The following is a 15,994-nucleotide window of genomic DNA, read 5'->3' as shown; positions in this document are numbered from 1 at the left end:
GACCATATATTGAGACGTGTCTATTTTCCCAAAACAAAAGTCATACTGATAGAGATAATGATTTTTTTTTAAACGAACGAACGAACGAAACTCTAAAAAATAATAACAACTAGGCCTACTTTTAATACCAATATGAAAAGCAATATGATGTGTTTGACGGATATAAAGAGAGGCAGGCTATGTTTGATGCAGAACGCGAAAGAGCATTATGGCTTTTAGTAAGCTACTTGGCCTTGAAAATTGAGTTATGTCATCTTATCTTCAGGACCGTGGACAGCTCGTGGAAACGTGTGGGACTTTTTCACCTTCCGTCCCTCTGGGATTTTATTTTCATTTTTTATTTAATATTCACAACTGCCGCAAATTGAAGCTGTATCTTGTTGTTTTTTTCCTTCACCAAAGTCTCAAAACTGTCACTCTCTCAACTAACATTAGTACACATTTTAAAGATACAGATGGGAAGTGTGAAAACAAACACGAACTACAGCTATAAAAACACACTGGTTATTGCAAACTGGTTATTTTATGATGATTCGTGAAAATGTAGCCTAACATTTGTACACATGAGTCACGACTATCATTAAAAACACATGGCTAAAAAAAAATATCAATTCTTATTTCATTGTAAAGCATGTTTTATTATTCAATATAAAATGTGCATGCATTCTGTCAGTAAAATAGTAAACATTAAATTCCAGTTAGATTGATGCAAGAGCCTCACTTTTATTATAAGAACCCAAATTGAGTTTGCCTAAAATAGTTTATCTTAGCAAATCTGAAATGAATACAGGTATCATTTTTTACTTTGATAAGAATCGTTTGAGGCACCTGGTTCAACACACTTAAAACGACAAATGACAAATAAATACAATGGAAACAACTTAGAACAACACAACCGTTCAGTAGCACAAAAAAAGTATTAAATAGTTCACAAGTGCGTTCACACCTTTTCATTGTGCATAAAACTTTCCGGAGCAAAGGGCGATTTATGCTGGCGGATGAAATGTGTTTTGCACAATGTCTCTGTCAAGTCACGAGTGCTTAGAAAGTGCCGAAGTTCCCCATCTCAGACCCACGCAATATTATGACAACAAATATTCAATCTTGAACGGGCTATATGCAGTCGCTGGCACGGGTGCTACTGATGTCGCGTGCGGGATCGAGAGACACTCGGGTGTCAGCTGGAAAGGGAAAAAGTCCCTTTGGTGACGGCAGCTGATGGCGGGGTCCTCAGGAGACCCATAGGGTCGAAAAGCCACAGGGGAGCCCCGCATGACATAAGGCAGCACGTCCACTCCCCCCTGCCAAGTGTCATGTCTGTGAACGGGGCGTTCCTCTTTCCTGAAAGGTCGGCTGAGGATGCTGTCAATGGCGAAAGAGCTCGTAAACTTGGCACTGGAAGGAGGCGTAGCGATAGAGTCCCTGGTGTCCACTTGAGCGTCTTGGCTCGGCCCCTCTGGCTCTTTGCCTTTTTTGCTGATGCGCTTTCTCCTTCGACGAAACACTCCGTCCGCAAAGGTGTACTCGCTGTGCGGGTTCAGCATCCAGTAGTTGTCCTTGCCCCACGGTCTGGAGGGATCCCGCAGCACCTTCAGAAAGCAGTCGTTCAGAGACAGATTGTGGCGCACCGAGTTCCTCCAGCCGGTGTAGCTGCCTCTAAAAAACGGGAACTTTTTCATGAGGTAGTCATTGATCTCGGCCAAAGTGAGACGGCCCGAGTCCGAGTCCCGGATGGCCATTGCGATCAGAGCGATGTAGGAGTACGGGGGCTTGGGTCTCCGGGTGTAGGGCTTGCCTTTGCTCTCAGCGCCCGGAGCAACAGGTGCCGGACTGTGCGGCACGCAGTCTCCATCCGAGCCCAGCTCTTCCTCCGCAGACATCGGCGACGGGATACTGCCCTCGGCGTCGCTGCAGAGCTCCACGGGCTTAGAATCGTAGTGACCCCCACAAAAAATTTCCAGTTTCATTCTGTGACACTATTAACTGTTCCCACACTCACACACACACACACACACACAAAGTCTCTCTGCTGAAAAAGCTTCTCCCAAAACTTGGTTACTTCAGAGCTAGAATAGCCACGCGGCGCTGTCAAACACAATCCCGGGTGTGAGGGTGACAGGACCTGTACCTGCTGCAGATAAGTGCACTTAACATCCCGAGCGGACGCTCAGCTGTCTAATATAGCAGCTCACCTCCGGGTATGCCTACAGGGGGCGGGGCCTCAGGAGCGTTCTTTAAGTCTTTCAAAAAATCTTAAATCTTACAAAAACACGCAAGGATCATGCACACCCTGTTTTGAAATAAAGCGGTCGAAAGTATGTGAGCAAATATCACTGTTCGACTTATGATGAATTGCTTTGTTGATTTGGAACGAGTTTCCTCACAGTGAGGTGGGTTCACCTGCGCCTTTGCTCACCTTTGCTCCGCGCACTCCCAGACGAATTTCCCGTCGGAAACCAGGTGGCGTGCGTTTATCAGACATCACACCTTGTGCCCGAGCGCAGTGCAGTCAACGAAAAGACACAACAGTCCCGATTCTATACCAGAGCTAGAATTGGCTTAATCATATCGACAAACCTGTTTTGTTCGTGAACTTTGCTAGACGTTTTATGGTGTTGTGTTTAATAAGTGGCAACATATTGTAATCATTTCCCAACCTTTTTATGTCAGTTCAGATGTGTCAATCAAATTACTTATTTGAGTAATAGCAGAGAACAACTGGTTAGATTACAACATAATCAGATGATTTTTGTTGTTTGTTTGTTTTTTGTTTTTGTTTTTTTTTATTAATAATGAATGTCAATGCCAACTATGAATTCAGAGTAAATTATAGCTTTCTTCCAATTTTCAAACATTTAAGCAGCAGTTTTAGATTGCATCAGTTGTGTTCATAAAACACTGAATGGACAACTTATGTTGTGTATTTTAATGCAATGCAATTTAAATACATCTTTATATAGCAAAATCAAGCAGAATTATGCAATCTGTTTTGTGTGGGTGAACTCTAAGGGAAAAAAAGGTTCAGTGGAGTTTCATACGGGTTTTGACTCATTTTCAGGTTTTATAAATTTCTTTAAACATTAAAGCATCATACCATCATTTAATTTCCCCCTAGTGATAAAGTATGTTAAATAGCTGTTTAATGCATTCATTTTAATTAAAAATACATTAAAACTCAATACAAAATGCTATGGGAATCTCTAAAAGATTATACAGTATGAAGCACCTGACAGAAAGGTTAACATTTCTAAGAGTGTGTTTGAACTTCATGATAGTGTTTAAGTAAACTAAGCAAAAAAAATAATAATAAAAAAAAAAAAAAAAAAATATATATATATATATATATATATATATATATATATATATATATATATATATATATATATATATATATATATATATATATATATATATATATATAACTGGCTGTCTTCTGGGCATCAGAATGCCTCTTTAGAACACTAAAGCAGGACCTCTGTAAGTGCTGATGCCATATAACATGACACACAGTAGCAGAGTTATTGTGACGTTTTTCTCTAGTTCAGTTACACAAAAAATACATTTGATATGCTTCAGTGTCACGACACTCTCTTTTTTGTGCCCAGACCTGTTCGTTTAAAAGAAAAACCATGTATGGTATATACTGTCTGATAGGATTAAAATATTTCTTTGTGTTAAGGTAAAAAAAATATCAATGTTGTGTATTCATTGTTATCACAAAGAAGAAAAGACTAAAAAGCCCCAATTTTTAAAGGCTTATTTCTCTATCTCACCTGCTCCAAGTTCAAGTTCACACAGGCTTAGGTGAAGTTTATTTAGGGTGTGTTCACACTTGTAGTTCGGTTCACTTAAAGAAAATAATACATTAAGTCCTGGGTCGCTTAGCATTCCCTGTTATTTTTAACACTGAGCCTATACCAAAAAAAAAAAACACACACACACAAAAAAACTGGAACTTATCAAGCATCCAAACTAACACTGTGTGCTGGTTGCAAAGCTCCTGCTTGATTTGGACCTTTAACGTTCTTCAGGGTCGCATCTTGTGGCATCATGTCCTGTTTTTGGTTAATTTAGATGTCTTTAGTCCATGTTGCGTTCATATTTCCCGCACCAGACTTTGTTTAGTGTGCTTGATTTGTTTGGTCTGGACCCGGAAAAAAAGAAGAAACAAAAAAAGAAAAGAAGTCTTGGTCCGCTTAGCGTTCAGATTGGCATTTTAACACTAAACCTAAAGCATAGGGATATGTTCTCAACCTGATTGGTTAACTTTTATTACGTATATTTCGCTACGGATCTTACGGAACATCCAAAACAATGCTCTGTTCTTGGCTAATGCACTGATTGTGTGTGTGTAGCTACATATGATGGCATTTTGAAGAGCTGAGAACTTGTGAAGCGCTTGCAAAATGTGTAAAGGAGTGAAAACAGCAGCAGGAATCCCTCTGTCACACACAAATGAAGATCTGCTGCGAGGAGACGCGGTTCTGACGCCTATATCGAACTGTGATGGGCAACATCATGACTATAATGAGAAAAAACAGGTGCGCTTGAGCATTCTGTCCTTTTTAGGGTCACGTCTTCCTGTTTTTGGTTCGTTTTACATGCTTTGTCTTGCGTTCATATTTCATTCAAACCACAGAGTTCATTTGGAAGCAAATTGAGACCCGTCTTTTCAGAGGTCTTGGTCTGCTTGTTTGGTGCGCACCAGGGTTTAGATGGCAGCTGTCACACACGAATTGCACCAGGGTTTTTTTTCCATCCAACCAAACATGCCAAGTGTGAACAGACCCTGAGACTCAATGCCACGCTTAGTCTCACAGGTTTCATGTGTTAGGTTGGTGTGCCAGTGAAGAATCACACTCTTACCAGCTTCCTGGGCAGTCTGAACCGTAACTCAAATATTTAGATAAAAGAAATCTTTCATGAAGTGCAATGCAGATTTGCATTAATGCGTGAGAAGAGGTTTACAACACACTCTTCACAGTTGGCTCATTGCATGAAGTAGTAAGTTTCCCCTTTCACACTGTGTGTGACTGCAAGAATGCTGGCAAAAACACCTGCTGTACCTCGTTACCTTTCCAGTTCCCTTCAGAACAGACTTTCACTGTATAGCCATGCGACCGTGAAAACAATTTAGGGGCGTGACAGAAATAAAGCATGATGATGGCATCCTGCATATAGTCCTTTGCCAATTAAAACAGATAATCAAGTATAATAAGTTCCATTGAATATCCACAACATATTATTTAGAGCTCGCCTTCACAATTCCGATATCAAAGGGCAAGATTGCTCTATTTAGTGACTCAAATGGTGAAATGTAAAATTTCATTTAGTTTTGTAAATATAATTTCAAGGTTCGCTAATTTCTGAAAAGCAAAAAGGCAGAGCTAATTAAATGAGGCAAATGTCATACCACCATAGAAAATATACAGCATGTTTTTAATGAACATGATTAAATGGTTAGTTCACCCAAAAAAATAAAAAATATATTAGCCCATGATTTACTCACCCTCAATTCATCCTAGGTGTATGTGACATTATTCTTTTAAACGAATACAATCGGAGTTATATTAAAAAAAGTCTTGGCTAATCCAAGCTTTATAACGGCAGTGAATTGTTGCCTTGTTTATGAAGTCCATAAAAGTACATATATCCATCATATAACTGCTCCACACGGCTCTGGGGGGTTCATAAAGGCCTTCTGAAGCAAAGTAGGCGTAAAATATCCATATTTAAAGCAATGTTTAGGCACATACAAGGTATGCTTCCATATGATACCAACCGTGGTGTGGCAAGCAGGGTGGGGCCGAGAGCTGTGGGAACGGAGTGCAACTTCTCTTTTTAAAAAAATCGCGCTTTAGACTAATTAATCACCAGTGTTTTGTTTTACTCTATCTTCTGCGCTTCTGCGTTCGTCAGTAGGCATGCATCAAGCGTCAAGGGTTACTCTTTCCCTTTTTACGCTTTAATTTGCGTGCGCGGACTGCCGGAAACTAGATATTTGAGTCTAAAAAAAATTTAATATGGATATTTTTCTTACACAAATGCACCGCTTTGCTTCAGAAGGCATTTATTAACCCCCCAGAGCCGCGTGGAGCAGTTTTATGATGGATAGATACACTTTTATGGACTTCATAAATGAGGCAACAAATCACTGAAATCTGAAAGAAGAATGTCATATACACTTATGATGACTTGAGGGTGAGTAAATCATGGGCTAATTTTAATTTTTGGGTGAACTAACCTTTTAACTCTATTTAATTCTCACAATTGCAAAACACATTACAATAATATACAATAATCCATTTGTAAGCATTAGTTAAACAGGAATCAACAATGAGCAACCTATTTTAAAAGAATGTATTCGTCTTTGTTCATGTTAATTAGTACAAATATAATTGTTCATTGTTTGTTTATTTTAGCTCATGTTGCATGAATGAATGTTAACAAAAACTTGATTTTAAAAATGTATTAGATATTAATAAATTCTGTAAGAGTATTATTTGTTCATGTTAAGTAACATAGCAAACGAATACTTATCTAAACATTATTAGTTTAGCAGTAAATAAGATGTCATATTGATCACAAATTCAGTATGGAGTACCGCAAGGTTCAGTGCTAGGACCGTTGCTTTTCACCCTGTATGCTACCCTTTGGGAAATATCATTAGGAAGCATGGCGTCAATTTTCACTTTTATGCTGATGATTCATATGTGTTTTACGAGGTGGCTAATTTAAACAAATTTGTACAACGTAAATCGTACCAATTCGAATGAATTTTGCTATATCATCGGTATTTGACAAGTTGGACAATTTGTATGATTTCACACAAATGACCTAACCGCAAACCCCACCCCTATAGAACTACCCAAACCCCATCTTTTGATTTTAAAAATGTAGTAATAAATGCATTAATAAATGTTGTAGAATTGTAGTTCATTATTTGCTAATGTTAACTAATATAGTAAACTAATGTTAAAGGGATAGTTCACCCAAAAATGAAAATGTTGTAATCATTTGCTCACACTCAAGTTGTTCCTAACCTATATGAATTTATTGATTCTGCTGAACACAACAGAAGATAAAGAATTTGGGTAACCAAACAGTTGATGGGCCCCATAGACTTCCATAGTATATTTGTTCATACTATGAAAATCAACGGGGCCCATCAACTGTTTGGTTACGCATATTCTTCAATATACTGTGCTCCACGATTCATAGAGGTTTGGAAATTGAGTGTGAATAAAAGATGAAAGAATTAAAAAACATTTTTTAAAGTTATTGTAAAGTCTTTTGGAGATTTGCATGAAATCAAAACTTTTTTTAAACATAAAACACTTTACACCACCTGGTTTTCACTACGTACATTTTAATGAGCATACAGTTTTGGATCTTTAACCGTCATTTCTGTTACTTGAATGTAGGCCAAATACATGATGTGAAATGTCAGAGGCAGAGTTATTTTTCTTCCACCAGTCCAAAAGGAATGGGTATTCCTCTATGAAAGCCTGGCCTGGACCTGCTTACTCCACACTAGCCTAGCCAAATAAATATGGCACATACTGTGGTCTGCAGCACTGTGTTATGCAGGGCAGGTTCAACAGAAAAGTATGATGGACCAGTGGAGTTATAGGCATGTGCACCCTCTAATTTTCCCCTCCTGTGTTTATATGTGGCTTTCCAGGATGAAATTGTTTCCAGTAATCTGGAGCGCACAACTAACAGGGCCAAGCATAAACAGTCGTGAGTGTAGGCCAGTCCTGATGGGTTTTTTCTTGAACAATGCAGATGGAAATGAGAAATTCATCAAGTAAAGAGGAGCTTTCTCTCTCCCTCTCTATCAGTCTTTGGTTCATAGTCCTTTTGTACTGACAACAGTATTGACCTTCATATAATGTTCCTCAGACACCAGACCCATCTATATTATCAACTAAACAAGTGTCTCCACACCATTTGGAGGTCAATGAAGAAAGAGCGCTCAACTCTAAGCCTGGTAGACTAACCACTAAAATTGCAATCTATTTTCCCCAGCCTAGAGTCTTTCAAAATCACAAACAGAAACAAGCACTTTAAGTCAGGAGTGATTCTTTCCACATAGTCATATCATACATTAAAATTATTCAGGAACTGTTGGCACATAGTCCAACAGCCTCTTTAAAAAGTATTGCATGCTTATAGTCAGTATATTTTCAATGAATTATAAAAATCTGACCAAATGTTGTCAAAGTGTGATCAAGCAATGTTTAGGCACATACAAGGTATGCTTCCATATGCTACCAACCGTGGTGTGGCAAGCAGGGTGGGGCCGAGAGCTGTAGGAACGGAGTGAGGCCACTGGCGCGAAAGCTGTGTGCCACACCAGTCTCGAGTCTCACAGAGGAGCTCCAGAAGGATTAAAGTAGGAGTGACAAGAGTGAAGAATGAGAAAGGATCAGACCGGGAGGTCCATGAGGGGCTGCCGCTTTAGTTTTATTGTTTGTATTTTTCGATTAAAATTTTATGTTAAACGTTCGCCGGTTCCCACCTCCTTCCCTGAAATGTAAACATTGCTACACTGGGGCTGAAGCCCTGAAGGGGAATCACAGTGGGGAAGTCGCAGTGCCACGGAGGGGAGGCTGCCGTCAGGTCGGGGGAGGTCTAGCTAGCGCTGGGGATCGACTCTAACAACTTATTTTTATGGTATGCCACGCTGAAACGTTCAATGTTCATATCGCTGATTGTTAACCTACCTTTCACTTACTTAGGTTAATAGTGTTTATTATCATTGTTTCATTCTGTGATCCTGCATCTTAGTGAGTGGGTTGGACGCAGATTGTTAACACCTGTATCTCGTTTCAGTAATGGGCGCGGAGAGGGTATAAAACGCCTGGAGAAACGGAAGCAGGAGAGAGAGAGACGGACTGCTGACGTTCCACACCCACAGAGACCCGGAAGTGAAAGACCCGGAAGTGAACAGAGTTTTGAATGAAAGTCACACATTGTAGTGTGCAAGCTGTATTTGAGTTATTATAATAAAAGAGACGTCAGCAGTCCAGCTGACCCCCTTGTCCTCTTCCTTCCTTACTTATGAACTTCCAACATCCACAAAGGTAGGTTTTGAACGCTGCTTACAGATGCAGATGTGAGGGTCTTATTTTTATTTTGTATTTTCTTTTATTTTCTATAATCCAAATGATTCAGGCATTTTGGCATTTGTTGTCTGGATGTTGTCTGTGACAATTCATTTATCAGGAGTCAGTGATAACAGAGAGAACAGAAGTTAAAACACGCAAACCTCTGAGACAAACACCTTAATGGGAACATGCCTTTAATTCCAAGCATACCTTTCTGTTATTTTGGCACCTTTTACAATACATTCAATAGTACAATGCATTCCTCACATTAAAAAAAAAATCATCAGTCATTAGCACTTTCTGTTCCATAAATACCTATCAAAGTTGTTTGGAATTGTTTGTGCATTATAAGGGTGGTGTTAAAATTCCTATCCTAGATCAGTTTATAGACGATCATCTATAAATACTGTTCTCAGCTCCCAATTCAAACTTTAAAATCTCTAGACATGATGAAGAATAAAAAAACAATTCAATACATGTAATGAGTGGTGGATATAAAGACATTACGAAAGATTCAGTGGAATATGAGATGGTGGCATCTGTCCAAGCTGATTTTATTTCTTTTGTAATTATAGTAGGAGGATCAGCAAATGAACGTGAATGAAGTTCATGTTCTTTCATGCTCTTTGATTTGAAGGGTAGAAACCAGAGGCTGGTGGAGAAACAGGTCTTAACCTGCTGAACCCATTGTGGATCATCTATTTTGGTAACGGTACTGTATAGTCAAGTCGTGTCAAGTCAACTTTATTTACAGTGCATCCGGAAAGTATTCACAGCATTTAACGTTTTCCACATCAAGCGTATAATGTCAGTTCTGGCAGGTCACGTTAGTCAAACTAGCATCAGCTGGCTGTCTGCTGATCACGTCTACCTATAGGAATATGACGTCTATCACAGCATACATAGCTCCTTCAGTATACTATCATCAGCTATCGTGTTCTCCAGAGCTCATTTACCCTCCTCCATTCCCAGCTCCTCCTCTTGTCGGTCAGGATTTGGTATTCTAATTCCCCTTGAATCAGACTAAATTACAGAATTATTTTGTACATTTAATATCAACAATTAATGATATCTGCAATACATCATGTCGGTTCTGTTCCGCTCTTATCCATGCTAGGCTGCATGGATGCGAGGGAGTTCTTTCCCAGAAAGGAACCATTCAGCCAATCCAAACTATATGCTAATAGTCAATTAATCATCTTTGACAATAGTGGTCCTGACAGAAATTTGATGTTACAGCCTTATTCCAACATGGATTAAATCCATCCTTTTCTTCAAAATTCTACAAACAATGCCTCATAATGACAACGTGAAAGAAGTTTGTTTGAAATCTTTGCTAATTTATTTAAAAATAATAAATGGAAGTAAATACTCACAGCCTTTGCTCAATACATTTTTTAGGCACCTTTGAAGCCAATTGCAGCCTCAATTCTTATTAAGTATGAGGCTAAAAGCTTGGCACACCTATTTTTGGGCAGTTTCTCCCATTCTTCTTTGCATGACCTTTCAAGCTCTATAAGATTGGATGAGGAGCTTCGATGCACAGCCATTTTTAGATCTCTTCAGAGATGTTCAATCGAGTTCAAGTCTGTGCTCTGTCTGGGCCACTCAAGGACATTCACAGAGTTGTCCTGTAGCCATCCTTTTGTTATCTTGGCTGTGTCCTTAGGGTCATTATCAGAGTGACCATCAGGTTCTTGATCACCTCCCTGACTAAGGCCCTTCTCCCCCGATCGTTCAGTTTTGCCAGGCAGCCAGCTCTAGGAAAAATCCTGGTGGTTCCAAACTTCTTTGTTCTTATGGATGATGAAGGCCCCTGTGCTCATTGGGACCTTTATTGCTGCAGACATTTTTGTACCCTTTCCCAGATCTGTGCATCGTTACAATCCTGTCTCAGAAGTCTATAGACAATTCCTTGGATCCCATGGCTTGGTTTGTGGGACTTTATATAGACAGATCTGTACCTTTCCAAATCATATCCAATCGACTGAATTTGCCATCTCAAACATCTCAAGGATGATCAGTGGAAACAGGATGTACCTGAGCTCAATTTTGAGTGTCAGGGCAAAGGTTGTGAATTTGTCCATGATTTCTTTTTTTTCTTTTTTATATAATAGCATATAATGATAATTATATGAATATATTCATTAATTTCGTATCATATAGCCTCATACTTAATAAGAATGACATGATGTATTGCAGATATCATTAATTGTTGATATTTGATATTTGTGTAGGTCTATTTGAATTTCTTCTTTCAGACGAATACAATTGGAGATTTTTTTTAAATAATGTCCTGGCTCTTCCAAGCTTTATAATGACAGTGAATAGAAAATATGATTTTGAAGCCCAAAAAAGCACATTGATCCATCATAAAAGACCATAGCGTCTACACTGTAAAAGCCATTCGGTCAAATGTATTATCAACTACCTCTTGAAGTGCTTGAAATTAGAGAAGCTCAAAACATTTTAGACCCCATTTTCACCTGTATTTAGCATTGTCCACTTGTGAGTCGATCGACCAAAACACATCTTAATGCCAGGTGTAAACAGGGCCCAAATGTCTATTTAACGTCTCACATAGGAAACGTCTCAGATGCATTACAGAAGAGCAAACACTCATATACATCTTCATCTTCAAAGCATGCACATCAAAGACGTCTCCGCAATGTATAGTACATGTACTATCAAGGAGCTTCCTTCTGCTGTATACGACATTGTTACGTGTCACATTAATAAACAAAACAAAAATTAACAGTGTAAAGGCTTATTCACACCAAAAACAACAACACAAATAATAATAATAATAATAATAATAATAATAATAATAATAATAACTATATTAGCGTCCACATTAATCAAAGATACCGCTCTGATTGTGTTGTCTGTATCTTTAAAAGCTCGAGCTCTTTAAGGAAGGATGGAATCTGAATGGCTGTCAATGCTTTTATTTCAGCTGGGGAAAAAAATTCTGAAAGTGATTTCCAGTTGAGTGCATCTGCGCCTTTATAGTTGTGATGTGGACTCTGCTATTATTTTATATTTATAACTATATCTTTATCATTGTATGTATCGCCCTTGTTGTGGACGAGCCTTTAATGTTGTAAAATGTATTAATTATGATACAAAAAAATTCAGAAATAAAGCAGCACTACAAAAACAGCAGTGTTATTATTAAAGGGTAACCTGAGTGGTTTAACATTAAGCTTTGTATTTAAACTGGGTCATTAATGTAGTAGAAATGTGAAATTGTTTTTTAATTTAGTGCCATCTAGACTGAGAAAAGACAGAAAATGTATTTTTGTCTCATGGGGATGAAAGACAGCAGCTCCCAAAATGCACTTGCTTCACTGCCCTATGAGGCCACTCCCAAAGCCACCGCTACTGGATTACTGGATCTTTTGCCCACCACGTTCGTTTTCATAAAATCAGTTCAGCTCGAGAACAGTCACTACAAATAAAAATTAATCTACAAATCACTTCAGACACTACAAATCATTCAGTCATTCAAATATACTCCCGGGTTTCTACTGATATAAAGCCATATGTTAATTGGTGAAGTAACCCTTTAAGGTCAGTTCAATGTTGATTCAATTAATTTCAAGAACAGTGTTGATGTTGCAAAGTTATTGTCTCTAGATCAGGAGTCTCCAGTCCTGCACCTCGATGGTTATCATCCTGCAGAATTCAACTCCAACTCTAATCAAACACTCTTGGTAAGCAAGTTGGAGTAGGGTATAGGAACTGTTTGCAGGAAGTTTGCAGGAAGACAGTTGATTGATTGATCGATTGATTGATTGATTGATTGATTGATTGATTGATTGATTGATTGATTGATTGATTGATTCATTCATTCATTCATTCATTCATTCATTCATTCATTCATTCATTCATTCATTGGAACACATTCACTATAAACTATAACTTTTGCCACAAACTAACAATTTACTGCTTATTAATAGTTAGTAAGGTAGTTTTTGTAGCATTTAAGTTGAGGCTTTGGTTAGGATTTAGGAATGTACAGGTCTTTCTCAAAAAATTAGCATATTGTGATAAAAGTTCATTATTTTCCATAATGTAATGATAAAAATTTTCATATATTTTAGATTCATTAAACACCAACTGAAATATTTCAGGTCTTTTATTGTTTTAATACTGATGATTTTGGCATACAGCTCATGAAAACCCAAAATTCCTATCTCCAAAAATTAGCATATTTAATCCGACCAATAAAAGAAAAGTGTTTTTAATACAAAAAAAAGTCAACCTTCAAATAATTATGTTCAGTTATGCACTCAATACTTGGTCGGGAATCCTTTTGCAGAAATGACTGCTTCAATGCGGCGTGGCATGGAGGCGATCAGCCTGTGGCACTGCTGAGGTGTTATGGAGGCCCAGGATGCTTCGATAGCGGCCTTAAGCTCATCCAGAGTGTCTTGCGTCTCTCAACTTTCTCTTCACAATATCCCACAGATTCTCTATGGGGTTCAGGTCAGGAGAGTTTGGCAGGCCAAGTGAGCACAGTAATACCATGGTCAGTAAACCATTTACCAGTCGTTTTGGCACTGTGAGCAGGTGCCAGGTCATGCTGAAAAACGAAATCTCCATAAAGCTTTTCAGCAGATGGAAGCATGAAGTGCTCCAAAATCTCCTGATAGCTAGCTGCATTGACCCTGCCCTTGATAAAACACAGTGGACCAAAACCAGCAGCTGACATGGCACCCCAGACCATCACTGACTGTGGGTACTTGACACTGGACTTCAGGCATTTTGCATTTCCTTCTCCCCAGTCTTCCTCCAGATTCTGGCACCTTGATTTCCGGATGACATGCAAAATTTGCTTTTATCCGAAAAAAGTACTTTGGACCACTGAGCACCAGTCCAGTGCTGCTTCTCTGTAGCCCAAAAGTGGCCTGTGCACGGTGGCTCTGGATGTTTCTACTCCAGACTCAGTCCACTGCTTCCGCAGGTCCCCTAAGGTCTGGAATCGGTCCTTCTCCACAATCTTCCTCAGGGTCCAGTCACCTCTTCTCGTTGTGCAGCGTTTTTTTGCCAGACTTTTTCCTTCCCACAGACTTCCTACTGAGGTGCCTTGATACAGCACTCTGGGAACAGCCTATTCGTTCAGAAATTTCTTTCTGTGTCTTACCCTTTCGCTTGAGGGTGTCAATGATGGCCTTCTGGACAGGGCCAGGTCGGCAGTCTTACCCATGATTGCGGTTTTGAGTAATGAACCAGGCTGGGAGTTTTTAAAAGCCTCAGGAATCTTTTGCAGGTGTTAAGAGTTAATTAGTTGATTCAGCTGATTAGGTTTATAGCTCATTTAGAGAACCTTTTCATGATATGCAATTTTTTTTAGATTTTGGGGTTTTCATGAGCTGTATCATCAGTATTTAAACAATAAAAGACCTGAAATTTCAGTTGGTGTGCAATGAATCTAAAATATATGAAAGTTTAATTTTTATCATTACAGTATGGAATATAATGAACTTTATCACAATATGCTATTTTTTTAGAAGGACCTGTATAATATGGTCATGCAGAATAAGGCATTAAATTGCGCTTTATACAAACTAATGAACAGCCAATATCCTATAGTAATATCCAAGCTAATATGCAACTAGCTAATAGTGAGAATTGAACCCTAAAATAAAGTGTGACCATTGATTGATTGACTGATTGATTGATTGATTGATTTGCCTTCTAAATATTCTGAGCAAGCGACTGACCCACTGTCACTGGCGCTGATGCAACAACAGCAAGAGATTTTTTTCTTTCATGCGACCAAAATCACAGTGGTAATCACTCCAGTATCGAGTGAGCGTGCCGTGCCACTCCCCTGGCAGTATCCACACTATCCCTCCCACCTCATTCTCCCTCTCGCTGCTCTTTTTTTTCTGTCTAAACTTGAAAAAAAAGAGCCAAACAACTTACTCACGCATAAGGTTTGCACGAGATGTGCGCTCCTGGCATCCCCTCCCCCATCTGAGTCTGTTCTGACTACCGTCTCCCGCGCACTGCTGTGCTTTTCTGTGCAGAAGCACTGAAAGAGTAATTGTCCTCAGATTAAAGATGACAGAAACAAGGGTAATTCACTTTGCTTGTTAGACTTATCTTCTTGTATGTTCTTGAGCAGTTTTTTTTTTCACACATGATTCAGGAGACGTTTCATTTTATAAAATTCCGTCTGAGAAGGAATTGAGAGCTGAGATAATTATTGTAAAGCAACAGATGTATAAAATGATTGTGGTTGCAGCTCTGATCATTGGGAGAACTTAATGTGAACTCATTTTTCTCTCACTTTTAATTGTAGACTTTGGTATCATGGCAAATCTGAGCACAGTTTGAGACAATGTTGAAATCTTTTGAAACTCAAAAGACACCTTTTTATTTGGAAAATCATCATAAATAAAAAATAAATAACAATAAAAAAAATCCCATAAAGTCTTTATTTATCCTTGCTGGATAAAATAAAGATATTTTTGTTGAAATCCGATGGCTCAGAAAGGCCTCCATTGGCAGCAATTACATTTCCTCTCTTAAGACTCATAAAAGGCACTAAAGACGTCGTAGTAAAGTCCATTTCACTACAGTGGTTCTACAATATGACGATGTCTTTAGTATCTTTTATGGGTCTTGAAAGAGAAAATGTCCTTTGCTGTCAGTGGAAGCCTTTCTGAGCCATAGCATTTCAACAAAAATATCTTAATTTGTGTTCTGAAGATGAACAAAGGTCTTATGGGTGTCGAACAACATCAGGGTAAGTAATTGATAATTTACATAATAACAATTTTATTTAACTAACCTTTTGATCCAAAATATGCATCTTGTTACTGGAAAATAACAACAAAAATGTTCTTGTTCTTGTTGAATTCTTGTAA

At 38.5% G+C, this 15,994-nt stretch overlaps 1 protein-coding gene across 1 annotated transcript; it reads right to left on the bottom strand.

Annotated features, from left to right (window-relative positions):
* Window positions 1–612: 612 nt before the first annotated feature.
* foxq1a (forkhead box Q1a) lies at window positions 613–2,167 on the bottom strand. Its single transcript, XM_067452200.1, has one exon. It carries the CDS (start codon window positions 1,965–1,967, stop codon window positions 1,083–1,085), a length of 885 nt encoding a protein of 294 aa, XP_067308301.1. The 5' UTR covers window positions 1,968–2,167; the 3' UTR covers window positions 613–1,082.
* Between the last annotated feature and the right edge of the window lie 13,827 nt (window positions 2,168–15,994).

Source organism: Pseudorasbora parva, chromosome 9 (genome assembly GCF_024679245.1).
Source record: "Pseudorasbora parva isolate DD20220531a chromosome 9, ASM2467924v1, whole genome shotgun sequence".
Lineage (NCBI taxonomy): Eukaryota > Metazoa > Chordata > Actinopteri > Cypriniformes > Gobionidae > Pseudorasbora > Pseudorasbora parva.
Note: the sequence above shows the minus strand (reverse complement) of the source record. Positions and strands in the feature narration are given on the sequence as shown.